At 46.5% G+C, this 27,992-nt stretch overlaps 1 protein-coding gene and 1 long non-coding RNA gene across 4 annotated transcripts; both read right to left on the minus strand.

Annotated features, from left to right (window-relative positions):
• Positions 1-751: 751 nt before the first annotated feature.
• On the minus strand, positions 752-27,957 carry IP6K2 (inositol hexakisphosphate kinase 2). Of its 3 annotated transcripts, none has more exons than XM_012522696.4 (6): positions 27,856-27,957; positions 8,563-8,891; positions 6,438-6,660; positions 5,338-5,513; positions 2,291-2,466; positions 752-1,525 (listed from the first exon to the last, which is right to left on the minus strand). In XM_012522696.4, exons 2-6 carry the CDS (start codon positions 8,762-8,764, stop codon positions 1,025-1,027), a joined length of 1,278 nt encoding a protein of 425 aa, XP_012378150.1. In that variant the 5' UTR covers positions 8,765-8,891; positions 27,856-27,957; the 3' UTR covers positions 752-1,024. The 3 variants fall into 3 exon arrangements, with proteins under 3 accessions (XP_012378150.1, XP_023442708.1, XP_004451986.1); XM_023586940.2 differs by lacking the exon at positions 27,856-27,957 and adding an exon at positions 26,180-26,376; XM_004451929.5 differs by lacking the exon at positions 27,856-27,957 and adding an exon at positions 9,190-9,345.
• On the minus strand, positions 6,931-8,544 carry LOC131276099 (uncharacterized). Its single transcript, XR_011647524.1, has 2 exons — positions 8,175-8,544; positions 6,931-7,732 (listed from the first exon to the last, which is right to left on the minus strand). It is a non-coding gene; the product is annotated as an uncharacterized lncRNA (long non-coding RNA).
• Positions 27,958-27,992: the final 35 nt, after the last annotated feature.

Genomic DNA, 27,992 nt, shown 5'->3' on the forward strand with positions numbered 1-27,992 from the left:
GATAAGGCACTGGAAGTTATGGGACACCAAGGACAGGAGAAAGTGGGCCGCTAGAACCAAACACCACTGCTTTTGCACTGGGCGAGTGCCCATCTCCCAAGGGTACTGGCTCTGTAGTTGAAGACCTCCTGCCACCCCTTCTCGTGCTCGTGACCCTCCTGGGAAATACTTGGGGGTTGCCTGGGCCCAGGCTGCATGAAGGATGAGACCCGTACAGCTTCTACCGAGCCCAGGGCTGTGTAGTATGGAGTGGGGACAGGTAGTATGGCCAGGGGGACACCCTACCTAGAACCCCTTCATCTTGAACCCCATCCTCCTGTGCCTGTCTGCCACAAGGCTGCCAATGGACAGGATCTTGGAAGCCACTTGAGACCCCAGCATTGGCTCTAGGACAGCTGATGTCACAACGTATGGCTAATTAGCTGCTGCCAGGAAGCCATCAAACTGGACCCACAGTGTGGAGCACTGACTGCCACTACCCTGTTCAAGTGGGACACTAGGCCAGCAGACTCGAGGGCCTGGCTGTTGTTTGTGTATATGTGTGTATCCTTTTGGGGTGACTTTTGGGGATGGGGTTGGGATAGTGAGGACCAAGCGCTGTGGAGCCTTCCGGGGATGGAGGGGAGTGGCAAGGATTAGCCAGAAGACCCTTGCCCTCAGCTGGGCCAGGGTGGAGGCCAAGCAGGTGACACCACTTCAGAGTCCTGGGGGTGGGGGATGCATTCCCTGCAAGAACAACAGTAGGACTGAGTACAATTAACAAAAAGATCTGTATTGGAACATTTACACTTGAGGAAAGAGGTATTTGCATCATCAAATGTGGAATGTTGGAGAAATAGTTAAAATAAATAACGACTCCGAGGGCAGCTGGGGCTGGCTCAGGCCAGGGCTCACAGAGGCCTCTGCGGGTGCGGGTCAGCTCCAGGCTGCCGGGGCAACCTCCTGGCCACGCCAGCCTCCTCCCGACACAGCACAGCTGGGCCTGGGACAGAGAGACTCTCAGGTGCTGGTGCAGCCAGCAAGCTCACTCCCCACTCTCCTCGCTGATCTCTGTGATAATGTCTATCAGGCTCTGGAGCCCAAAGATATAGCCGGCATCCTGGCCCTCGTGCACCACGCTGTCCTCGCCGTACAGCCTGCAGGTGGTGTGTGCAAAGTCGATCATGCGCACGTCCACTGAGCTCGGGCCAACGGGCTTGTAGGCGTAGGCGCCGGCAGACTCATCGGCTGACTCCTCTGACAGGTCCTCCAAGTCCTCAGCGTCGGAATCCAGCGCCACCTCGGGCCGCTCCTTCCCATCGTAGATAACCAGCAGGGAGCTGGAGTAGAAGCGGTAGGACTCTTGTCGCTCCAAGATCGCCTTGAGCTCAGCCAGTTTCTTGAGCACAGGAGCCAGCAGCTCCCGGCGCAGGTACCGCCCATTGTGGAAGAACTGGAATAGCGCCTCCTTGAAGCCCTGCACTGACAGCTTCCGCCCATGGTACTTGTTCATGAACATGAGCTGTCCACTGCCTGCCTGGTACACCTGTGGGAGGGAGGTAGGCCAGTAGGTCAGGTGCTGAGGGTGCTCTCAGAGCCTGGACCCCAGGGTGGTGGGGAGAGAGGGCAATGAGGCAGCCCTGGATCAGTCCCTTTAATTTGTCAAAGTACACCCATCACACGTGAGCCACTGTCCTTGCCAACCCAGTATGCAGCCCCCCACCCTGGGCTCCACCACTGTGCTTGCATCTGGGCTGGTGGAGAGGGCCTACCACTGCTGCCTTCCTCTCTACTCCTGTCCACAGACTGGGGGCTCAGCCAGCCAGGCCAGCCCCAGATGGTGTCACCCAGGCATATGTGCTTTCTTTTCTAACCAGAAAATGACAGACTCACAGAGGGTCAAACCTGTTGTTTTTAAAGGAGGTACCAGGGATTGAACCCAAGATGTTGTACATGGGAATCAGGTACTCAACCACTGAGCCACATCAGCTCCCCTGAGCTGTTTTTTTTTTTTCGTTTTTCGTTTGCTGTGTTGTTTTTTAGGAGACACCACGGACAGAACCCAGGATCTCCCATGTGGGAAATGGGCGCTCAACCACTTGAGTCACATCCGCAGCCTCACTTGTTTTTAGGAGATACTGGGGGCCAATCCCAGGACCTTGTACATGGGAAGCAGATGCTCAACTGTTTGAGCTACATCCACTCCCCAAACCTGGAATCTTTTGAGAAAACAGGATGATGCCCAGGGTGAGGGGGAGGCAGCCACTGGATGCCTTGGCCAGCCCCTGCCATGTGCTAGCACACCCCTCACCTGCATGCCGCACACGCGAACCCCGATGACCGCAGATGTGCTCTGCTGGCACTTGCGGATCTGGTTGGCCGCCTTCTCCTCTGAAGCATCGTCACCATGCTGGCGGGTGCCCATCTTGAGGTCCAGGACACAAGGCACCTCGTAGCGGGAGGTCAGGTTCTCCAGTAAGATAAATTCTGAGCGGTTAAGGTCAACCCTTCCATCAGGGATGCTGCTGCCAGCCAGCCAGAGAGAGCCCCATAAGTCCTATGGTTTCCTACACAGAGCCCACAGCACCTTCATCTCGTGCCAAGAACTGGCCTGAGAGCAGCCGGGGTCACACATACGCAATTCCCCGAACTCAGCCAGGGGTGAAACCAGGGTCCACAGCACACTGTCCTCAGTTACAAATAGAACATCAAATAAGTTCAGTAAATTCTGTAGTCCAAAAAGCAAACTGGAAGTACTTAATGAGTATGAACCCATGAAAATATTTTTCTAATTTGTGTATTTTCCTGCCTTGTCTACTGAAAAGACCTAGAAACAATAGCCAGAAGCAATGAGTGTCCCTATAGCCCAGATTATAGTTTTGCCATTTCCCATTAAAAAGAACCACAGTTCCTTAGAATAGGGGTTGGCAAACCATGGCCCGCTGCCTGTTACAGTCCTGTAAGCTAGGATTGGTGGTTTTTACATTTTTAAGTGGTTGAAAATATTCAAAAGAAAGTATTTCATGACAGGAAAATTATGTGAAAATCAAGTTTCAGTGAGCATAAATAAATTTTCTTGGAACACAGCCACACTCCATTTACATTATTGTCTACGGCTGCTTTCACACTACATGGCAGAGTTGGGACAGAGACTGAATGGCCTGCAAAGGCTAAAATACTATTTGGCCCTTTATCAAAAAGGTCTGCCCACCCCTGCCTTAAAGGAATGGGTGAGTCTACATCTGGGGCAGGATATATCCATGACCCTGTGGTTGGATAAAAAATGACTCAAGTCTATTTGAAGAGGCTCCCTCTGGCCAAATATAGGACAATTTGAGGATCAGAGATAACTGCGATGGACTGAAACACATCAAACCTACTTAAATCCATGCACTCATAATGATGCTTTAGAGGATGTAAGGGAACCCATTCATTATTCTGAAGATTTCGTAAATAAAGGAAAATAAACATTTAACCTGCCTTTCCTATAGAAAGTACACCTCAGGATAACTACAGGCCTGATGAGGGAGTTTCTCTATTTAGAAAGATTCCTGCTAATGAATGAAGGAATGACAGAGTTAAAAATAACTCACCTAATGAAGAAATGGATCTATGGCAATGATGATCCAAAAGAGAAAGACATTTAAACACTGGGCTGGTCAACAGACATGCACGTTGCCTTCTAAGGGATTCCTATCCCTCCTGCCAAGAACTGAACCTGAATCTGGTTAAGCCTTTAGATCTAATTATCAACTTACTGGAAGCAGTGGGGACAGAGCAACTTGTAAAAGGGATGCAAGGTGATATGTAAAAGGGAGAAAATCAGCAAAATCCAGATGGTGAGAAATGCTAGAAGACCCTATTTCTTTGACAAGAAATTTCCAAGGAGAAAAAAAACGGAGAGGAGTATTTAAACAGACAAACCTTTCAATCAAACATAATGTGTGACGTTCATCTGGATCCACATTCAAACAAGCCATCAATAAAAACATACTTATGAGACATCAAAAAATATACACATGAACTAGATAATTGATATTGGTTCACTTTTTAAGAAATGATCATTTAAAATATCCTTATCTTTTAGGGGTACATGCTGAGGTACACACAGATGAAATGATGTAGCTGAGACTTGCTTCGAAAACAATCCAGTGGGGAAGCTGAATTGATAAGAGCATCTGCCTACCATATAGGAGGTCCAGGGTTCAAACCCCAGGCCTCCTTGACCCGTGTGGAGCTGGCCCATGCACAGTGCTGCCGCACACAAGGAGTGCCCTGCCACACAGGGGTGTCCCCCATGTAGGGGTACTCCACGCACAGGGAGCACACCCCGCAAGGAGAGCCTTCCTGCGTGAAAAGGTAGGTAGGTAGGTAAGTAATATATATAAATAAATCAAACAAGTAAGCACCCTCAACTCTGAGGAATTTTTCCCCTTGTGAGGAAATTACCCCACAAAAAACCTATACAAATTAAAAAAGAAAGAAGCCTGGTGCCTTCCCCATGCACAGCCCCTGTCCCAGTCTGCTGAATCTGGTGAACCACAACTGAAAGGTCATTCCTTTCCCAAGCCCTTGGTGCCCAGCCTGTGACATGTGAGCTCTCTATAGGACCTTGGCAGGAGTCTGAAAACAGGAACCAGCCCCTTGCCCTTTTCCTCTAGGCCGCGCTCAGGGTAAAGCCCACCTGAGGGAGGGGGACTTGGCTCAATGGATAGAGCGTCCGCCTACCACATGGGAGGTCCACAGTTCAAACCCCGGGCCTCCTTGACCCGTGTGGAGCTGGCCCACGCACAGTGCTGATGCGCACAAGGAGTGCCGTGCCACGCAGGGGTGTCCCCCGTGTAGGGAAGCCCCACGTGCAAGGAGTGTGCCCCGTAAGTAGAGCTGCCCAGCACGAAAGAAAGTGCAGCCTGTCCAGAAATGACGCCGCACACACGGAGAGCTGATGCAGCAAGATGACACAACAAAGAGACACAGATTCCCAGTGCCGCGGACAAGAATACAAGCGGACACAGAAAAATACACAGCAAATGGACACGGAGAGCAGACAACTGGGGGGAGGGGGGAATAAATAAAAAAATAAATCTTTAAAAAAAAGGCCCACCTGATTACAAGCTGCCTCTTCCACGAGGCACCCCTCACCCCCAGGTACCAATCACTTCCACACCATCATTCCCAGGCCAGCCCCTGACCCTAAGGGCAGTGAGATTTGCCCATGGTTATCACAGGACCTGGCACAACTCTAGTAGAAGAAATTCAACCATGACTAAAAGATCTCACCTCTCTCTCTGAACGTACAAAGGCATTCCTCACAATCCCCCTCCCCTAAAGCAGAGCCACCCAGTGAACAAAGGATACTGTACTGGTTCCGATGCTTTGCATTCTCCTTCATTCGCTGTAACTGTTGCTGGTGACACTTCATACTCCAAGGGTTATAGTGTTTAAGCTGGGAACTCACATTCCCCTTTTTCTCTACACTGTAGTACAAAACTTCAGATTTCTTTAGCCACTCAAATTCTTCTTCCAACTTATGGCTACAAAGACAAAGGATCCAAAAACATTGTGATTTATTTCGGCGTGAAGGAATTTTCTGGAGTGATGGGAAGTTTGGTATCTCAATGTTATGGTGGTGGTGGTTACAGTACATACATCCATGAAAACTCACTGAAATAAACACTTCAAATAGGTGCATTTTATTGACAAATTTATACTTCAATAGAGGTGAGTGGGGACAAAAAAAAAAAAGGAAGAAGTCCACTGTTTTCTATAGCAAGGAGAACCTAAGACACAAGAACAGTTTCTGACTCCCTTATCCCCCTCCCACCGAGGGCAGGCAGCCCCCACTACCTCCTCCTAGTCAGCACCACCCTGGCCTCTGGGACAGCCAGGCCCCTCTGATTCTGAATGCTGGAGGCTGGGGAAATGTGAACTGAAATTCCAAGGGAATGAGTCAAGCTGCTTAGCTACATCACATATACTTCAATTCGTGTACTATATCTATTTTCACAAGCTCTGCCAAGGTGCAGTCCTTAGAAGGCCCTGCCTAGGTGGACCCCTGAGTTTCAGGGATGCCCAACTTACCATTCCACCCCAGCCCACCCACTAACTGTGAGCAACCTGAGGTGCAAGGATGGCTGGCTCCTGTCTTGGTCACTTGGTCACTGCTACATCCCCAGGATGCAGCACAGGGCCTGGCACAGAGCAGACATGGAAGGAATGAGAGACTATATCTTTTACCACTGTTCTTCAGCTGTTTACCCAAAATGGCATGATCTAAGCCAGGGTCACTTAGAGAGGAGCTGAGCAGGTGGGCCAGGCGGGAATTGGCCACTGCATGGCAATGGCCCGCTGGGCCCATCATGTGAACCCTGAGCTTCAGGAGACCAGGCCTGGACTGAGATCCCCCGCCACTTTCTTTCCCAGAGCCCGGCAGGGGTCCCTTCTCAGGCCATACCCACCTCTTCATCTTCTCCTCTTTCCGGTGCTGGCGCACCCAGTCCTTGGGAGACTTTTCTGTTTCTAGGACGTGATGTTTTTTGTTTGTCCACCTCAGGAGCTTACTTTTTGGTTCACAGTCTGAATTGTCTACACTGTCCACAGTTCCATGGTCCCCTTTCAATGGACAAGCTATTAAACACAAATTCCTGTCTTCATCTTCTTCAAAGCGCACAGACACCACACCTGGAAGGGGGTTGAGGAGCAGAGAGGACTTTGAATTTCACAGTAAGGTGCATTCTAAATAACATGATTGTAACATTTGTTTTTTTCTTACCCTGTTCCTTAGTCTCTATGTTGCCAGAGGCCCCAAACTCATCTGCAAACCTAACAAATATCAAAACAGCTAGAAAAGATGACACCATACAAGACAAGCAAATAGGGAGCAAACATGGCTGAGAGTCTTTTCTCTCTGATGCATTCAACAAGGCAAGAGCCAAAGAATTACAGGACACATTTTTCCATCATTAAAATGTTTATTAATTTTTAGGTAGCTCTTCTAATCCTAAGAGAGACGTAAAAACATTTGCTTTTTGTATCTTGTAGAAATTTTTAATGCCCTACACAAAAACACCAAGGGCCTCAGAGCTTGCTTTAGAGCAGAGCCTGAAGCCCCCAGGGGAAACAGGTTTGCCTGAGGGATAATAAGTGTCCAAGGATAAGGGAAGTCTGGGCAAGCAAAGCAAAATAAAGGGGCAAACAAAACAAACCACACAGCACAACAGACACCCTACCAAAGGCTTCCCGTAGCACCCCCACGTGGGCAGGTGCCCCAAGCCTTTTTGTCCTTCTCAAATACGTTACTTTATTGGTCTTTGCAGTCTCATGTCACAAAAGAACAAAATGAACACAAGGCAAATAGGGTTGGGTGGGGAGCACAGATGCGCGGTGGCCTCGAAAGCAGTTCTCCCCTGGAGTCTCTAGAACCTGCCATGTGTAATTAGACAGTCTTTGAGAAGGGGGCTGTCGGGTGGGAGCGTTTCAACCGGTGCCGCCGAGCGCCTTTCCTCCCAGGCCACTCGGCCCCGGGATCACTCAATCTGCTCAGTCCTTGCTGCCTGCCTGCTCGCTCGCTGCAGGGGAATGTGTTCTCAGAGAGAGACGACACTTCTGAGGTGGCCCCCAGCTCTGGGCGCAGAGGAGCCAGGCTGGGGAATTCAGAGGGCCACACTTCCCTGTGGCCACGAGGGGGTGGTGGGGAGGACCAGGGCTTAAAAGGGGGTAGGGTGGCCAGCTAACAAAGGCCTTTGGCTTTGTCCTGGAAAAAAACAACAGAGAAGGACCAAGTGAAGGCCCCCAACGCCCCCACCCCCACCGCACACATATGCATTTTCAGGTACAGAGAGTCAGTACATTCGGGGTGTAAAAAGCAACATTTCAAAAGTCACAGAAGAAACCTAAGTTGTTCCAGAGTCTTTCATAAAACCAGTCAGTGCAAATTTAAAATTAATTTTCTTAACGGCGTCTTCCTTGATTTACAAAGGAGCCTCTCCCCCATTCCCCCCCAGGAAAGAACACACCACTGCTGGTGGCTGGTAATGTCTCCCCAAAGGATGCATTATAAAAAGGAAGAAAGTCACCCCATGTGAATCAAAAGGTTGCAATCGCGGGGACATTCTGTAATAGCACACGGCTTCAGCGCCTCAGCACAGGCCTCCCACTCCTGCATTCCATCTGACTCAACCCTGCTCCCAGCCTACCTAATCACCCGGGCTTCTGGCTTCCTGGAGCACAAAAAGCAGGCGGCAAGTTTTCTGGGTAAAATCCTCCCAAAGTCTTCCCCCGCTGTCCCCTCCATGGGGGACAATGGGTTACTGTGATGGAGACACCAGAACATAAAACACAACTACACTTCCACCAAAAATAAACTCAAAACAAATCCACAAAATGAAACAATTGAGCAATCTTACCAGGGCTTGACAACTGAGGGTGTGAGGTGCTGGGCTGAGGGCCAAGAGGAGGAGGGAAAACACAGAGCGAGCGGGAGGGGGCGAGGGCTCCTGGGACGGCTGCCTAGGCCTTCTGTGGCCACGACCCTCGCATCTCCTCAGCACAGCGCTGGTGTCCCCTACTGCCTCTGGGGCTCACCTTTGTACTGGGGAGTGAATTTGCGCATCTCAGCTGGGAGGGTCTCGTAGAACTGGTGCTCCCTTGGGACCAGGGGCTTGCACAGGGTTGTCTCATTGAAGCGGAGCACACAGGAGTGCCCCCCGACCTGATGGACAAAGGGTTCCAGCAGGATGCCCTTGGCACGGGGCTCCACGTCCATGGCCCTGAAGGCTGGGCTCATCCTCCGGGTGCAGCAGGCACAGAGAAAAGGGAGGCGGCAAGGTCCAGCGGCCAGCGCGTCCTCCGTCTGCCGCCTACACGTCGATCTGCTCGGCCTCAGATCCTCAGCTTGCGCGGGCCAGGACGCTCTGCCGGAAGCAAACACAGAGACAAGGGGATGGTTGAGAGCCCGGGAACCGCCTTAGAGCCACTGGCCCTCCTCCTCCAGCAGAGTATCAATCAGTCTGAGCTCACATGGGGCCTTGCCCGACTTCCTCTAGCAAAAGACAAACAGCCTGAGCTCATGTGAGACGGGGTCAGACCCGGACACACAGGACCTGGGCTCCAGGGCACCCAAAACAGCCAGTATCCCCCAGAAAGCTGCCCTGCAAAGCTGCAATGAAGACAAATCACAATTTCAAACCTAATACTCGAATTACATCTTACCATTTTCTAATAAGATTTGTCAAGCTTAAGATGAACGATGCCCAAGTCTCTCCCTTAATTTCGTTTTTATAAACACAGGAAAAATCTGCTTATCCATCATCTAGTAAGATGAACTCGCCTACGTGTCTAAGGCCAAAGAAAAGCCCCATTAACCTTATGAACGACAGAGCTCACGTCCAGCTTTAATGATTAACTCCTGTATCTTAAAAACAACTGATGGAGGCTGGCTAACTCCGTTTAAAAAGATACACAGTGTTCTAGGTCACTGACTATTTTTAATTGGTTCTATCCTGATCTCCACAAGCTGGGACACACCTTTAAAACCACAGCTGTGCTGCCAGGGTGAGCAGGGCGCTCACTGACTCCAAGGCCAGGGCCTTAGACCTGCCCACGCATCACAGCAGAGCCCGCAGGGCCCGCGCCGGACCTCAGCACAGCTGTTAGCCACGTGCAAGCAGAAAGGGCAGGCGCCACAGTCTCCACGAGCACTACCCGACAGGGCTTGTGCTGTATTTCAGTAGGTCTGCACAAGATTCTTGACTGGAGACTTCCCGATTACCCTGACACCAACTGAGATGGCGGTGGTGAGGATGGGTCTGCTGGAGACATGCTCCCCTGCCCGCGACTGTGGGTGAAGAAAACGTTGATTTCCACACAGGCTCATTACAGGAATTTGTCTCACCTGGTCCTCATCATACTTTTTGTAAGGTAGACACATCTCTCCCTGTCGCAAACAATGATGTTGATACTTAAGGAAGTGAAGAAACTCATCCAGGCCAGAGACAATAAGCTACAGCCCCCAAGTTCTCCTGTCTGTCAGCGCCAGCCCCCTCCCTCCACCTGCCTCTGGGGCCCCACGGTACCTGGACCTTGGCACGGCACTTCTCCTCTGCACATGGGGCATTTAGCTTGTCTCATGGAAGTGCTTTCACCACGTATTTCTATTTCCTATTTATAAAGTCTTTTCAAAAAGACTTTAATCTGGTGTCAATCTCTTCCCTTCAGAGATAATCTGATGAGGAGTAACAGGTTTTCCTACATGCAGTATAGAGAGGAGCAAAGATCCTGCTTTCCTGGCTGGCCCTGTGTTCTCACCATTAGAGAGGCCCCCGGAGGGCGTGCCGGGGAGAGTCCCAAGCCGCGAGTCCCATTAGCTGGCTGTGAGGAGGGCTATGTTCCAGCCGTTCTCTACACTCTCACAATGAGAAGCTCTGAGAGACGTAGCCACACGAGCCCCTCCGGGACATCCATACAGGTGATTCCCCATAAGCCACTGAGACAACCTCTAGACTAAGAGCAATACCAAAGAAAAGCTACCGATTGACAGCGTGCCAGCACCAAAGGACAAGTCAGGTGTACCACAATTATTAAATTGTGAAAGCCCAAGATGTTCCTCACAGGCCAGGTGACAGAGCATATATGCCAAAGCTTTCAGAAAGGTGTAGAACTGTTTTTGCTATCACAGCAATGCTAACAAAGATGCACATCCTTTTCCAACTTGGCTCAAGATTCCTTTTTTTTTCTTTTAAGGAGGTATGGGGATTGAACCTCGTACATGGGAAGCAGGTACTCACCACCGGCTCCCCTCAAGATTCCTTAAATGTATTCAAATTAAGTAGAAAAATATCTCTCTCTAGGGATCTTTTTTATGTTTCCCCACATCCAATGAAAAAGAATCTAAAACAATAGAAAAGTCCTTTGTTCCTTTCTGCCTAAACGGCAGTTAAAAAGTGTGGCTCATGGATGTGACCAGAGGCCAGAAGGCCCTGTGAGAGTCCCTGCCTCCTCCTCCCAGTAGGTCCCCAGTGTGTTCATTAGCTGCTGGGTGTGTTGGGGCACCTTGCCACCCACCACCAACCTCTGGCAGGTCAGAGGATGTTGCTCCCCAGGGAAGAAGAACCAGCTTGGGTACAGGGGTAGGAAAAAGAAGGTTCATTCTGGCCTGAGCCAAGAGTGATGACACAGGAAACTCCCAAGTGTGAGGAGGACTTAGGGAGACCATTGATTAGCCTGTAGTAGGTGGAGCAGGCAGGATGAATCAAATTCGAGTCCTCTTTCTGCCAGTTTCTGGTCTGTAATATGGGCAAGAGAGGCCTGGAATAGACCTCGACTCCGTGGGTAGTGGGATCAGATGAGTAAGAGGTAAGCAAGAGGTCTTTTTCAATCATATAGGAGAAAACAGAAAATATCAGTGCACTGCACACAAGTACAGTAAGTCTTGTTTCGTGATCCTTTTGTTTCAGTGTGTCCAAACTCACAACATGAACTTCACTGCACAACATACTTCTCACTTTCAGGGTTGCAGACAAAATAGTGTAAAAGATTGTTTGGGGGTTTCTTACAGGCCCCATCCCTGCAGGAAAATGAACGACCACCTTCCCAAGGATTACACAGCAGATCAGCTTACTCACCAGGGCCTTAGCCAGACCAGGAAAAAGAAAAGTCCTGCCCCAAGGCACCTGCTGTCTCTGTCCCACCTGCTTCTCTCTCTCTCTCCTGCAAACATGTGGTTTGAGCAGTGGGATCTTCTGATGACTTTTTTAAGATTGAACCCAGGACATCGTACATGGGAAGCAGGAGCTCAACCACTTGAGCTACATCCACTCCCTCTTATGATTTTCAAATATCAGAGGTCTAAGGCCCAGGCTCCCAGGTATCCAGGAATATTAATACTGTGGAGCCCATGCAATATATGGATGCTAAATAGGGAGACAGGGGATAACCACAAAACACTGACTTCAGCCTTATTTATTTCACTTTCCACTGCACCTCATTTATGCAAGGAACTGAGAACAGCTAAGGAACACAGAACTTATGCAGATGATCCATCCCAGGACATAGCTTTCATTTACAGTTCATCCCTCCATAGCCATCCAATTGGGTGAAAAATCTGCTGGAAACAAAGCCTTAATATTCTTGACTTTTTATTTTTGTAAATAAAATAGCTATGGTTCATGATAACCCCCAAACCTTTGGCTCAGTTACTGAGAATTTAATGAGGCTACAAATTGGATCCCTTTGGGCCACTTACTCTGCTTCAAGAAAAGCCCCAAGGTTCGACAGTCACAGGGGATGAGTCACACAAACCTGATGGTAGAAAAACAACTCTCACCACCTGGAACATGAGAGCCAGTGCCCAGCATCTGCCACATCCGTACCCAGAACCTAGGACTACACAACCAGGGTCAGTCACCAAGGTGCAGGGCGTAGGCTGCAGGGCTCCTGTGGCTGTCCACATAACTTCTCTGAAAAGGAAAGTTTTCAGTGGGAGACCCACAGGCTTTCCTCTCCTGGGAGCTCTCCTGCCAGTACTGCTGGTGGAGAAGGAGGCCATCAGACACCTCTGGCTTGGGGGGGATGATGACATGACGAGAAGGGGTCTGTGTCGTGCCTATTCTAATTCTGGGCACCACCATGGCTCTCACAAACTAATAAAAGAAAAAGTCCTCATGTGGAAACAGCCTAAATGTCTAAAAATGGGGAAAAGAATAAATATAATACAGTACCTCTAGCTGATGAATTGGAAATTGAAATTAAAAAAAAAAAACCTAATATCAAAAATATTAAATATTCAGGGTAAATTTAGCAAAATATGTGTAAGACCTGAACTGTGAAGACCACAAAACATTGCTGAGAGAAATTACAGAAGACCTAAATAAATGGGCAATAAGAGGCTGTGCTCACATATCAGAAGATTTACTGTTAAGACATCAACTCTCTCAAAATTAATCTATAGATCAAAATCCCAGCAGATTTTTTGGTAGAAACTGACAAGCTGATTAAAAATGCATACAGAAATGTAATGGACTTATCAGAAAAACCAACACAATTTTTTAAAAGAAGAGCAAAAGTTGGAGGAAGCACCTTACTGATCTCAAGACTTAGGGAAGCAGACTTGGCCCAGTAGATAGGGCGTCCGCCTACCACATGGGAGGTCCACAGTTCAAACCCTGGGCCTCCTTGACCCGTGTGGAGCTGGCCCATGCACAGTGCTGATGCATGCCAAGGAGTTCCCTGCCACGCGGAGAGCTGACGCAACAAAAAGAAACAGATTCCCAGTGCTGCTGCTAAGGATAGAAGTGGTCACAGAAGAACACACAACGAATGGACACAGAGAGCAGACAACGGGCAGAGAGAAATAAATTAAAAAAAAAAAAAAAAAAAAGAAGCTATCTCAATGGCCATAAAAAAACCACAGGAAAGGATGCCCAACATCATTAGACTCTAGGGAACTGCAAATTAAAACCACTTAAAATAATTAAAAAGACTGACAATAACAAATGTTGACAAAGTTGGAGAAACTAGAACTCTCACAGGTAGCTGACAGAAATGCAAAAACTGTACAGCCACTCTGGAAAACCGTTTGGTAAGTTCTCATAAAAATTAAACTTAGACTTACTAATATGACCCAGCCTTCCTACTTCTAGGTATTTACCTAAGAGAAATGAAAACCTATGTCTACATAGCAGTATTCATAATAGCCAAAACGTGGAAACAAACCAAATGCCCATTAACTGGATAAATGAATGAATCAACTGCAACATATATATCTATACAATAACATATTATTCAGCAATAAAAAGGGATGTACTAGACACAAGCAACAAAAGCATTGTACTAAGGGAAAGAAGTCAATCACAAAACACTACATCTACGTGAATTCACTTTTGAAGTTCTAGAAAAGGCAAAACTATTGTAGCAGAAAGCAGATAAGTAGTTGTCAGAGGGCAAAGGGTGGGGGAACCAGACGGACTGCAAAGGGGGAAAAGAGACTATGGAGGGAAGCAGATGTGGCTCAACTGACAAGAGCGTCCAACTACCATGGAGGGTGCAGGGTTTGATTCCTAGGACCTCCTGATCCATGTGGTGAGCTGGCCCACGCACAGTGCTGCCACACACAAGGAGTGCCGGGCCATGCAGGGGTGCCCCCGCATAAGTGTGCCCCACACGCAAGGAGTGTGCCCCACAAGGAGAGCCACCCTGCATGAAAAAAGCACAGCCCTCCCAGGAGTGGCACCGTACACATAGAGAGCTGATGCAGCAAGACGGCCCAACAAAAGAAAAGACGCAGTTTCCCAGTGCCACCTGATAATACAAGAGGACACAGAAGAACACACAGTGAATGGACACAGAGAGCAGACAAGGGGGGAGGAGGGGAGAGAAATAAATCTTAAAAAAAAAAAAGAGACTATGGAAATGTTCTATGTTGTGATGGGGATCATGGTTACATGATCATGGTTCCAGGCAGCCTCAGCAACATCTTATTTGTGTAGCTGCAGGCTCTCCATCAGACTTGGGGCAGGTGATAATCTGGGTAAATGAAGGTCACAATGAAAATATATAGACAATGTTAGTTTTATTTTAAAAAAACAAGTACTGAAGGGGCATGCAAGATTTTTACATTCCCCAAGAGACCTGAGAAGAGCACACACAGCCCACAGGGAACTTCATTTCTGAGTGTGCAGTGATGGTTAAGAAAGCCCAATGGGGTCAATAGCACAAGCAGCTAAAGATGGCGACACTTCCAGTCACGCGGCCGAGGGGGGCGGCGTCTCTCACCAGGAGTGGGGATAGCAGAGAAGCACTGCAACCACCCAGGCTGGGAGAGCTGAGGAGTGGTGAGGCGGCCGGAAAGGGCGGCCAGAGCGCCCCAGACGCTCTTGCTCTTTCCCTCTCGTTCTCCCCTTCCCCTTCCCTGGCAGCACCCTCCTCCCCTAGCCCACAGGTAACTCCCAACCCCTCCTTAACGTTCCTGCGGGAAGCTTGGCCTTGAAGCGCCCTTACCAGAAATAACTGGGCAGACACACTTCATAGCACCCAGATCCCGAAGCCCCCAGGATGCCACTGACCTACTACCGAATAGAGCCTAAACTTTGGTAAATTTGCCAGAAATGTAGCTGCAAGTCTTTTTACCTTCCTAAAAGGATTTTTCTAAGATGGCTGGCCATAGTTAAGGGTGCATTCCAAGACCAAGAAACAGAAAGGAGGCACCCGAAATTAAACCCAGGACCCCATACATGGGAGGCAGACACTCAACCACGAGCTACATCTGTACCCTATGGATACATAATTTTAATAATGCTTTTTTATTAAACATTTACTGTATGGTGGGGGGAAAAAAAAGCCCAACGGCCCTGGAGCAGCCCAAACTAAAAGAAGAAAATGGGCTCAAAGCAGGGAACCATACTGAGTGGGCTTCTTTAACAGGAGCGGTCAAAGTTCAGCAAGGTGGCTCAAGGGATTTGAGACACAGCACCCCAGGGCCAGCCTGGGCAAGACAGCAGCAGCCCACAAACCCAGCCCTGTAAGATCAAGCCCAAAAACCCAGTGGGCAACTTCTTGCAAACTAAGTGTAGAAACACCAACACTAGAGCTTCCTGGTCTCTAACAAATCTTATTTCACAGAAAGGCTTGGGATTGGACACCAAATTTCTAAAACATGTAAGAGAACATGGAGAAAACAAACAATACTAAATGATCACCCATTTTGAGCAATTATGAGTTTCAGTTAGGAACATTTGTAAGAAGAGTTAAGAAAAACCCACAGTGCAAAGAAAGCTTGGAATTCTCCAAGAGAGAAGAAAGCAGGCATAAGGGGCCTGGGCTGATCCTAGCTGCCCAGAAGGGCTGGTGACAGCAGGACCAGGGTTCCAACCCTAAGTCATAGGATTTCAAGAAAACCCAAAGCCTTTCCTCTTCAGTCCAGAGTGGGATGATACACTTCTGATCACTTCCCAGAGCAGCCAGCAATGAAAAGGAAAACAAGGTGAAGGGTCCAGCTTAGCGAGGTTTCCAAGAACAACAGCTACAGCTGGCACCCATTTTTTTATTTTTTGTGGGTAGGGTGCTGTAGGTGCTTACCACATCGCTTCAGCAATAGCTACTTCTCACTACCATTTAAAATGAAGGCACAACTTTTCTGTTGTGACCACATTCTTATTTCCCAACCTGTTCTGACTTGGTGAGTACATCTAGGAGATACCTCACTACCATTTCAGTCTGAACTAAGTGGCATCTTTAAAAGCATGAAGGATAGAGAAGCGGCTGTGGTTCAATCAGTTGGGTTCCCGTTTCCACATGGGAGGCCCTGGGTTAGTGTCCCGGGGCCTCCTTGTGAAGGCAGGCTCACCTGCATGCTGCGGAGAGCTAACTCAGCAAGGTGATGCAACAAAAAGGGAGACAAGCAAAAACTGCAGAAGAGCGCAGCGATGGACACAGAGAGCAGACAGCAAGCAAGCTGCAAGGGGGAGAGGAGAAATAAATTTAAAAAATAAAAATACAAACACAGAAGAACGCACAGCGAGTGGACACAGCAGACAGCATGCAAAAGCGGCGGGGGGGGGGGGGTGGTGATTAAAAAAAAAGCATAAAGGATAGAAACTCTTCCTTGTTACTAGAATGTTAACTTTTGGTCACCACACACTGATAATGCTGGTACAGTCACCGAGAGAGTGTTACCCACTTAATTCTTGTAAAACCGAATTAGCATAGGGGAGCAGGTGTAGCTCAGTGGTTGAGTAACTGATTCGCATTTATGAGGTCCCAGGTTCAATCCCCAGAACCTCCTTAAAAAACAAAACAAAGAAAAATGAATTAGCATAACTTCATTTAGAACAGAATCCTATTAATGAGAATTTACACTTAAAAAACACATAAAATCTTGAAAAAGACTGGAAAAAAAATCTGAAAATAAGACAGCTGAATCAAAGGTGCATCTAAGCAGGATTTGGGTCACGGTCCAGGGTGAAGAAATTTGCTGAATTAGTTGAACCATCCCCCAACTGCCCATGTGGAAAATGGCAATCTGCTGTGGCCTCCTTGGCTACAGTGCAACCACCTGCAGTGTACCCCCACAAATGACAGCAGGGCCAGCTGGGCGGCTCTGGCCTGCTTCCCCTCTTCATCCTCAGGGCTGGGCAATGGTGGGAGCCATGTGTCTTGGTCCGAGGCTCTGATTTAATGCCTCTAGCAAGGTGTGGAGGTGTCCTTTAAAACATTCCAGGATGAGAGAAGTTTCAGGAAGACTGATGAGCCAGTGGAGAGAAGGATAAAACAGGAATGAGAGGACCCCAGAAGCAGAGAGCAGTCGGAAGGATCCACTGCAGGAGTGTGGGCACCAGACCACAGCACGACTGTGACTATATGACCGATACATTTAGAAAAGAGCCTCACTGATAATGCTAAATCCATTTTGTTAAACCTTAAAGCCTCTATAATTTGTAGACAAATGGAGACAGTATTCTTTATACATTCTCCACTGTATCCTTTGCACACCAATGTTCATAGCAGCATTATTCACAAATGCCAAAAGATGGAAACAACCCAGGTGTCCATCAACCAATGAATGGATAAACAAAATGTGGTGTATACATACAATAGAATTCTATGCTACCTTAAGAAGAAATGAAACTGGGACACATATGACAGCATGGATGAACCTTGAGGACATTATGCTAAATGAAATAAGCCAGAAACAAAAGGACAAATATTGTATGGTCTCACTAATATGAACTAAATACTAAGAATAAACACACAGAGTTAAAACCTAGGGTAGAAGCTACTAGGAGATAGGATAGGTGCTGAGAAGGGGTACTGATGCTTAATGTATATAGAATTTTTAATTAGCTTGACTGCAAAAATGTAGAAATAGAGTTGATAATACATTATTACAGTGAGCATAACTAACACAGCTAGTTTATAAACGGCTTTGGGGCTGAAAGGGATAGTTTAGGGATGTAAATGTCAACTGAAAGAAAGCTAGAGAATAATCTTGGGACTGAATGACATAGTGAACCTGGTGATGGATGAGGACTGCAAGTAATAGCACAAATAGAAGAGCTTTCTTCTATGAAGTAGACCAAATGTACACAGTATTACAAAGTGGTAAGGCTATGGTGATGCAGGGGGAAAATATAATTAATGTAACTTATAGACTATAGTTAACTGCAATAGTTAATATTCTTGCATCAATGTCAAAGAAGGTACTGTGCTACTGGAGGAGGGTATGGAAAAAAGATACCAATGTATCCTACAGACCACAGTTAGTGGTAACTGTCTGATGATGTTCTTTTATAACTGTAACAAATGTTCCACAACAATGTGTGTTGGTGGAGGGGTGTTGTATGGGAATTCTGCAGATTATGCATAACTGTTTTGTAGGGTCACAACTTCTCTAAAAAAAAAAAATGATAAAGTAACCCAGTTACTTTATAAGAAATTGAAGACAACCCAAATAAATGGAAGGAAATCCCAAGTTCACTGACAGGAAGACTAAATATTAAGATGACAAATTCTACCCAAAGTAACTAACTTACAGATTCAATTCAATCCAAATCAAAAGTCCAACAGCCCCCTTTGCAAAAAAAGAATAGCCAATCATCAAATTTATATGAAAGTGTGTGTGGGGGGAGCAGGGTATATGGGAACTTCTTATGTTTTTATGTTGTTTTAAATATTTTTAAGTATAACGTTCTTTGTGATCTATTAACTTTAATTTCAAAAGTGTAAAAAATAAAATAAAATACAAAAAAAATTTATATGAAAGGGGTACAAGTGGATGTAGCTCAAGGGATTGGGCTTCCACCTACCACATGGGAGGTCCCAGGTTCAGTTCCAGTGCCTCCTGGAGAAGGCAAGCTGGCACAACAGGCAGGCACAGAGAGATGATGCAACAAAGAGACAAAAGAGGAAAGACAATGACAGACACAGCAAACGAGGGAGCCGAGGTGGCTCAAGCAATTGAGTACCTCTCTCCTACACGGGAAGTCCTAGGTTTGGTTCCTGAGAGCCTCCTAAAGAGAAGATAAGCAGACACAGAGAGCACTCAGCAAATGGACACAGACGGCAGACAGCAACCTCGAAACAATGAGCAGGGCGTGGGGGAGAGAATAAATAAATCTTAAAAAAAAAAACTTATATGGAAAGGTATGGGGCCCCAAATAGCTAAAGCCATCTTGAAAAAGAAGAACAAAGTGAGAGGGTTCATATTTCCCAATTTAAAACTTATTACAAAGCCAAAGTAATAAAATAGTGTGATACTGGAATAAGGACACTACTTATACTTACAGATCAATGCAAGAGAACTGAGAGTTCAGAAATAAACTCTGACATCTATGGCCAGTTAATTTTTGACAAGCGTGCAAATTCCACTCAATGGGGGACAGAATAGTTTCTTCAAATGGTGTAGGGAAATCTGGATACCCACAGCCAAAGCATCAAAGTGGACCCCTACCTCCCAACATATACAAAAATTAACTCAGTGAAACATCTGTGGCTTAAGCAGTTGGGCACCCACCTACCACATTGGTGGTCCTGAATTCAGTTTCTGATGCATTCTAAAGAAGACAAGCAAAACAATGAGCTGACACAACAAGATGTCACAACAAGGAGACACAATGAGGAGACAACGAAAGACACAACAAGCAGGCAGCAGGCATGGCTCAAGCAATTGGGCACCTCCCTCACACATCGGAGATCCCAGGTTCAGTTTCCAGTGCCTCCTAAAAAGATGATGAGGGAAGCGGACTTGGCCCAATGGATAGGGAATTCGCCTACCACATGGGAGGTCAGCGGTTTAAACCCCGGGCCTCCTTGACCCATACGCAGCTGGCCCATGTGCAGTGCTGATGCGCGCAAGGAGTGCCGTGCCATGCAGGGGTGTCCCCCACGTAGGGGAGCCCCACGCGCAAGGAGTGTGCCCTGTAAGGAGAGCCGCCCAGCGTGAAAGAAAGTACAGCCTGCCAAAGAATGGCGCCGCACACACGGAGAGCTGACACAGCAAGATGACGCAACAAAAAGAAACAGACTCCTGGTGCCGCTGATAAGGATAGAAGTGGTCACAGAAGAACACATAGCGAATGGACACAGAGAGCAGACAACTTGGGGGAGGGGAGAGAAATAAATTAAAAAATAAATAAATCTTTAAAGAAATAAAAATAAAAAGATGAGCAGACACAGAAAGCACACAACAAATAGGTACAGAAAGCACACAGCGAGTGCAAAACAATGCGGGGGGGGGAATAAATAAAAATAAAATAAATCTTTTTAAAAAATTAACTAGAAATGGATCAAAGAGCTAAAACTATATTAATCCTACAAGAAAACATAGGGGAACATCTTCAGGACCTTGTATTAGAAAATGGTTTCTTACACTTCACACCAAAGGCATGAGTAACAAAAGCAAAAAAAAAGAGATAAAGAGGACTTCTTCAAACTTAAAGACTTGTACATCAAAGGACATTGTCAACCAAGTGAAAAGACAACCCACGGACTGGGACAAAATATCTGGAAACCAGGTATCGGATAAGGATTTGGTATCCAAAATATATAAAGAACACCTACAACTCAGCAATAAAAAGACAAATCCAATTTAAAAATGGGCAAGACTTCAGTAGAGGTGGGACGTGGATGTGACTCAAGTGATTGGGCTCCCATCTACCATAAAGGAAATCCAGGGTTCGATTCCCGGGGCCTCCTGGTGAAGGCAAGCTAGCCCATGCAGAGAGCTGGCCCACATGGAGAGCTGGCCTAGGCGGAGAGCTAGCACAGCAAGATGATGCAACAAAAAGAAAAACAGAGGAAAGACAGAGACGCAGCAGACCAGGGAGCTGAGGTGGCACAGGAGATTGAGCGCCTCTCTCCCACTCCAGAAGGTTCCGGGATCAGTTCCTGGTGCCCGCTAAAGAGAAGACAAGCAGACACAGAAGAACACACTGCGAATGGACAAAGAAAGCAGATAGTGAGTCCAAAACCACGAGGGGAGGGAATAAATACATAAACCGTAAAAAAAAGAAGACTTCAGCAGACATTTCTCCAAAGAAGATATACAAATGGCCAAAAAGCACATGAAAAGATGCTCAACATCACTAGTCATCAGTGAAATGCAAATCAAAGCCATGATGAGCTACTGCTTCACACCCATTAGGATGGTGGTGATCAAAACGTCAGCTGACAAGTGTTATTGAGGACGTGGAGAAATCTGAATCCCCATAGACTGCTGGTGTGAAGGTAAAAAGGTACAGCCATGGGAAGCAGCTGTGGCTCAATCAGTTGGGCTCCCGTCTACCATATGGGAGGCCCTGGGTTCGTGTCCCAGGGCCTCCTTGTGAAGGCAGGCTGGCCCATGCGCCACAGAGAGCTGACAGCCCGTGCACCAGGGAGCTGATACCTGTGTGCCACAGAGAGCTGATGCAGCAAGATGATGCAACAAAAGGGGACAAGGAGATACAGAAAAAACGTGCAGCAAATGGACACAGAGAAGAGACAGCAAACGAATGGAACAATCCACAAGGGGGGAGGGAATAAATAAATAAATCTTAAAAAAAAAAAAAAAAAAAAAAGCAGAGTCACTTTGAAAAACAGTCTGCCAGTTCCACAAATGGTTAAACACAGAATTACCATATGACCCAGCAATTCCAATGAAAACATACATATGTCTAAACAAAAACTTGTACACAAATGTTCACAGCATCATTGAATACATTCCAAAGGCGCAAACCACCCAAATGTTCTCAACCGATGAATAACAAAATCTGATAGATCCATAGTGGGAATTGAGCGGCAAAAAAGGAATTAAGTACTGACACATGCTACAACATGGATGCACCTTGAAAACATTATGCTAAGTGAAAGAAGTCAGTCACAAAATACCATATATGAAGTGTTCAGAATAGGCAAGTATATAAGACAGAAAATAAGTAAGTAGCTGCTTAGGGCTGGAGGGCACAGAGGAGTGGGGGAAGTGATAACTAAAAGATAAGGAATTTCTTTTTGAGGTGATAAAATGTTTCCAAATTGACAATGGTGACGGTTGTACAAATCTGTAAATGTATTAAAAGCCAATGAATTGTATACTTTAAATGGGTAAATTTTAAACAGAAAGACAACCCAATTTAAAAATAGGCAAAGGAATTGAAGACATTTTTTCAAAAATGATATATAAATGTCCAATAACCAAAGAAAAGTATGCTCAACATCATTGTCAGTAAAATGCAAATCAAAACCATAAGAGATTCTATTTGATTCCCATAAGGATGGCTAGAATTAAAGAGACAGATAAGTATTAGAAGAACGTGGAGAAAGTAGAACCCTCATACACTGCTGGTGGGAATGTGAAATGGTACGGCTGCTTTGGAGAAGTCTTCTGACAGTTCCTCAAATGATTAAACATAGAATTACCATATGACCCTGCAATTCTACTCCTAGATATATACACCCAGAAGAAATGAAAACATACTTTCTCACAGAAACTTGTACACGAATATTCACAGCAACATTATTTGTAATAGTGAAAGTGGAAATAACCCAGATATCCATCAGCTGTGGTCAATGTAAAATGTGGTAGAGCAAGGTGATGCTCTGCTTTCTTGTTTCAGCTCTCAGATTCCTTTTCATGGTATATTTAGTGCCACGTTTTTCACAATGTTGTGTTTTCCTTTGGTGATTTCACTGTTTAAAATGGCCCCCCATAGTGCTGAATGCTGTGTAGTGTTCCTAAGTGCAAGGAGGCAATGATGCTCCCTCCTTATGAAGGAAATAATACGAATCAACTATATATATTAGATTAAATGTCATTAAACAGAAATTCATAAAACAAGGTTATGTAATGATTGGCTGATGAATGTGTTGTGACTAGAGGCTCTCAAGAACCTAATCCCGTACCTCCCGCAGCGGCAATGGTTCAGTATTTGCTAATTTGGTGTTTGCAGTGACTTTATAGAACATAATTACCATGAAAAACAAGAATTGACTGTATATATGTACAATTTTAAATAATATTTTGAGAAATCTGACTTTTATCTACATCCCTTTATACGCTCAAGTTGTAACAAAAAAATCTTTTAAAATCTCCCTGGGAAACTGGGGACTGCCATATAATGGGATTAAGTGGTACCTTACCTACACTCAGTGCTTCTGCCTTCACCTGAACGGTACAGAGCAGTTTGACTGAGCTGCCGTGAGGTGAAAGCAAAATTAAATTCATAGCCTACTGCCTGGTTCACATGCTAAACACTCCCCAAATGTGAGCCGTCCTTGTGAGTCTGCTACCCCAAAGTTCCTCCAAGGAGGTTCAAAAGGAGACAGAGGTCAGAGGGTGCGCTTGACAGTACAAGGTGTGGCCCAGGGATGACAGTGTATTTGTGGAAGAATAAGTAAAAGGGTTAAAAGTCAGGCAGAGAACGAAGTGCTGAGAAACATACTGCTTAGCCCTTAAAACCATAACTTTTTCTTTAACTGATTACACGTCTGATAAAATGGCAACCATTATCAATTTGGGGTCTCTTCAATCCTCCAAATTCTCTTCAATGCATTTTCTACTCTTTACATAAATAGGATTGGGCTGTGCATGTTGTTTTGCCATTTCTCCACAAAACTATATGCCTTGGATGTCTTTCCATATCTCTATATATGATTCCCTTTAAAGGCTGCATGATATTCATACATAACCATAATGTATTTACTGCCTTTCCTATTGACAGTCACCTGTGCTGTTTGTCTTTCCACACCTGTGGAAGTGTTTCTGGAAGAACAATTCCCGGAAGTGGAATTGCTGGGACTCAGTATACACGTATGAAAAAGGCCACAGCCACGTTCATTTTGACCTGTAATGTATGGGACCCACTGCAGGTTCTAGAGCAGAGAGGTGATGGTTTTATGTTAGGAAAATTAACCAGGTGGAGAGAAAAAAAAACACTTGGCTTCATGGAGGCCCTGCAGGTCACTACTGTAGTAACATGGGTAGAGGGACAGTGGCAGCAGAAACCAGCATTAATTGAGAGTCTTCTCACAGACTTCTCTGCCTGATTATTTTATTTAAGGAGCAAAAAGAGACACAACTCCTGCACATCTTAGAAGCAATTAATTCTTCATGAAGTGTAAAAAGGAGTTCTAAGATATGACCATTTTTTAAACTTTTTAGGAAAACCCATGAGTGCTCTAGAAAGTGATCAGGCTTCTTTGCTGATTTCATGGCATCAAAATGTTTCTGGTAAACTTAGCTGGCTCAAGAATTTATAATACTGGATACTGGTTATCTGAAGATGTCAAAAACAAAGGCAGAAGGGGAAAAGGCAACATTGCCCCACTGCCCCATGCCAAGGAGTTTTCTGGAGGAAGACAGTAACAGGGGTTGGGGGTGGTGATGCTCTCTGACAGTGAGCATCACTGTAGCCAGGCTCAGGTCCTGTAGCCAAGGCACAGGGCTGATGTCTCCAGACACCTGTCCCACCTGGAAAGACCTCTTTAATTAGTCAGGGGCACACTCAGCAGAAGGCAGGGATTCTTGCCTTCTCCACTGCATCCACTGAGCCTTGCCTAGCCCACTGTGGCGCAGGGAAGGGTACTCGGACCACGTAATGGAATTGAGAAAGGGGTGCCTTGGTAGACGTCCTGATGAAATAAACTGTTCTTCACTTTAGGGGGTGGGGAGGGACACTGACCCCCTAGAGAGTCAGACAGCTGCAGACCACTCTCCTGAGAAATACACGCCCCTGTGGAGTGCTGCATAAAATGGAGGGGGGAGGGCAGGCATGAACTCTTATCTTCAGAACCAGATACAGGGAATCAACTAACTGGAGGAGTCAGCTTTGGGGCCTTCACAAGTCAGAACAAAGATACTTTGTTCCTGAGGTCAGGAACAGCTGAGAAGAAGAGATACTGAGTTTGAGCCATACAGAGAGGATGGTCAAGCCCTCAAGAAGAAATGTTCGGCAGACAGCCAGGAGCAGTGGGACAGCAACTGAAAAAAGATTTGGGAATTACCTACCGAGTGAACAGCAACTGAAAAAAGATTTGGGAATTACCTACAAAGGGAAGACAAAAGACACCCCAAGAAGAACGTCCAAGAAAGAAGAGTGCAAGGTTAAGGAAGGCCTGTGGGCAAAGGGTGTGCAGAAGGAGGCCTGAGAGAGGGAGGTGGGACACCTGCACCCTCCTGGAGGCCGAGGGAAGTGCCCCTTCCTGTTCCCTGTGGTATACCGAGGGCTCAGACACGCTGGCCCCCATGCCACAGAGGGAGGAAGGGCCCCAGTGGGGCCCTTTCGGTCCCTGACAACCCTCAGAATTCACAGTCTGGCGCTCATGTTTGAATAAGCCTTGGTGTTCCTTCTCAGCATCATCACTGAAAAGAAACCGGGGACAGACCCCTTCCAACTTGGCCATCAGACTCAAAAGGTCTCAGGCACAGGGAGTGATCAGCAAAAGGAAGCGTCTGGGATACTCTACAGAAACAACAGTTGCTTCGACAAACAGCGTGAACGAGTGCACCAAATTAAGAGATAAAGAGCCACCTCAATCAAATGCAATGTGCACAGGATCCTTATTTGGATCCTGATTCAAACAAACCAACTGTAAAAAAAATTATGATGAGACAATCAGGGACATCTGAAACTGGCTGGATAGTTGATGAAATTAAGGAATTATCGTTATTTTGTAGAAAGGATAATGGTAATGCCTGACTAGCTCCTGTAGCTAGCTCCTTGTCTTTTAAAGATATACTCTGAAATATTTATGGATAAAATCACATTTCTTGAAAATGCTTCAAAAAATAATCCAGCTTTTTGTTGTTGTTTTTAAGGGGGGTGTAGAGTTAGAAGAAACAGGATGGTCCAAGGGTTGGTAAACTGCTGAAGACGGCGATGGTGGCAGACCCAGTTGAGCTGTGCATCATCTTGGGGGAGACTATCTTTTCCTTCAAATTCTAAGGTGGACTCTAAATTTCAATTCTGGGGGAAAAGTACTTTTCCTTGCTACCAAAATATACTGCAGAACATTACTACTACCACCTGTTACTTTTATTATACAGTATGCATATTAACAAAACATTTCTTTTAAAAACCTGCCATAAAATGTAATCAGGAGCCATCATATGCTTACTTTCTAGAGTGTAAAGATGTGTTCGAATTGTTTCCTAAGGTAAAAATTACTTCACTTAAAGGGAAAAATTCTTCCCCAGTGCATCCTCTTTATGAGCCATACAATGGAAAATTTTCACCTCAGCAAGCTGGCCTCAGGGAGGCTCAGGCTCATCCCCGTTGCCTGGATACTGGTGACATCTCCGGTGCTTACGGAAGGCTCTAGCACGCCTCTGCAGGGAGACTGGCTGAGGTTCATCACTTAGCGGCTGCTCCTTCCTCGCACATTCCATTGCTCAGACAGATATAGGGCTGCTGTGTACAGTGTACCTGTCTGTCACCTATGAAGCCCCAAAGCACAGAAGTCTATTACATCTGCTAACCTGGTTTCTACAAACATATCAGTTCTAGTCCTAGCTCTCATTCACTTGATTTCTAACCATTTCTACAAATTCTACACCAAAACCACAAAGCAAGTAAACCAATTGGAATGACAGTTCAAGTGGCTTTTTCTCTGAAAGAAAAGTTCCCAAAGTACTCACCTGGCTAAGTATGTCAAATATGACTGCATATTCATTTTGCTCAGTTTCTAATTTTGACTGTTGCTAAAGTTTAAAAAAAAATCAACATCTGAAAGTTTTCTTTAAATACTAAACACCAGGTTACAGGATGCAATTATACAGAATCCCACAGCAACAACCTATATAAATATAAGCATCTCTATGTAAATAAGCATCTCTTCACCAAAAATGTTAGCTGTCACTAGGCTAAAAATGCAAATGTAGCAAATATTTTAAATTCTAGAATCAAAATTCATCAAAATTACTGTAATCATGGGTTTTTAAGTCATCACACTGGTGATCTGCTACATTTTTATTACCACTTTTCAGAACTTTCAGTACTTTTTCTTAAAACTTTATTCTTTCAAATGATTTCATTTTATCCCTATTCTGCGTACCAAAATGTTTTACTTCAGGCAGTGACTAGTTCTGTTTCCCCCGGTATTTAAGTACATTAGATTTTACTGGTTTCTACATTTTATTTTCACAACACTTTGACTCATTTTTCTGCTCGTGCAGCTTTCCTAATATATGAGACCTAATAAAATTTGACAACGAAACACCTTAGGATGAGAAAGACAAAAGCAGCCTGTAACCAAATGTGAAGGGAACAATGTTCCCACCATGGTGAAAACAGCACTACAAAGAAGGGATGCTCCGATCCATTTTAAGACGTTCTTTCGACAGTAAGGTTACATATGCAGAGTCCCCACCAAACACCAGCTGACTGCCCCGACTTTCAACACCCAAAATGGCTGCACCTGCCGGCCCCAGGTAAGAGTCCCCGAGGGACCGGGCCGACTCCTCCACCTCAAGGCCCAGGGAGGACCCCCCCCTCGACAGCCCGGGAGTTCGTGGTCGCCAATGACCTGGGAAAGACCCCCCAGTGACCCAGGAGATCCTGGACCCCGCCCCCCCCAGAGACCCGGAGACCTCTTCAAATGACCGAGGAAGATCCCGCCCCCCTCAAACCCGAGAGACCACTCCCTATGACCCAGGCAGATTGTGCCCCCCAAAACCAGGGGAAATCAATTCTCCACAATGACCGGAAGAAACACTGCCCCTCCCAAACCACCCAGAGGAATCCGACCCCGCCAAGACCCGGGGAGACCCCCTTCTCCAAATGACCCGGGAAGATCCCCAATGCTCAGAGACCCCCCCACACACACACACACCCGCCAGCGGCCAGGGAACCCCTTCCCCCGAGGCCCCGGGGCGGGCGGCAGGGCCGGCGGGCCCAGCGAGGCGGGCGTTACCTGCGGCCCGGCCCGGTCCCGCGGCGCTTCCGTCCTATTGTTTCTCTCTCGCCAAGATGGCGGCGGCGCCGCCGAGCCCCGCCCCCCGCGCCTCGCTCCCGGCGCCCCTCCCTATTGGCTCGGACCGCAGCGGCGCT

Source organism: Dasypus novemcinctus, chromosome 26, assembly GCF_030445035.2.
Source record: "Dasypus novemcinctus isolate mDasNov1 chromosome 26, mDasNov1.1.hap2, whole genome shotgun sequence".
In the NCBI taxonomy this organism is placed as follows: Eukaryota; Metazoa; Chordata; class Mammalia; order Cingulata; family Dasypodidae; genus Dasypus; species Dasypus novemcinctus.

Bases quoted from the DNA above. Each gene is read 5' to 3' on its own strand.
- IP6K2 (XM_023586940.2), bottom strand. From the start codon at position 26,298: ATGAACCTCAGCCAGTCTCCCTGCAGAGGCGTGCTAGAGCCTTCCGTA. The intron at 8,892-26,179 runs GTGAAAATTTTC...TGCTTCCGGCAG, and splicing joins CCTGAGGCCAGCTTGCTGAG to AGCGTCCTGGCCCGCGCAAG. The intron at 5,514-6,437 runs GTGGGTATGGCC...TTGTCTTTGTAG, and splicing joins AAAGAGGAGAAGATGAAGAG to CCATAAGTTGGAAGAAGAAT.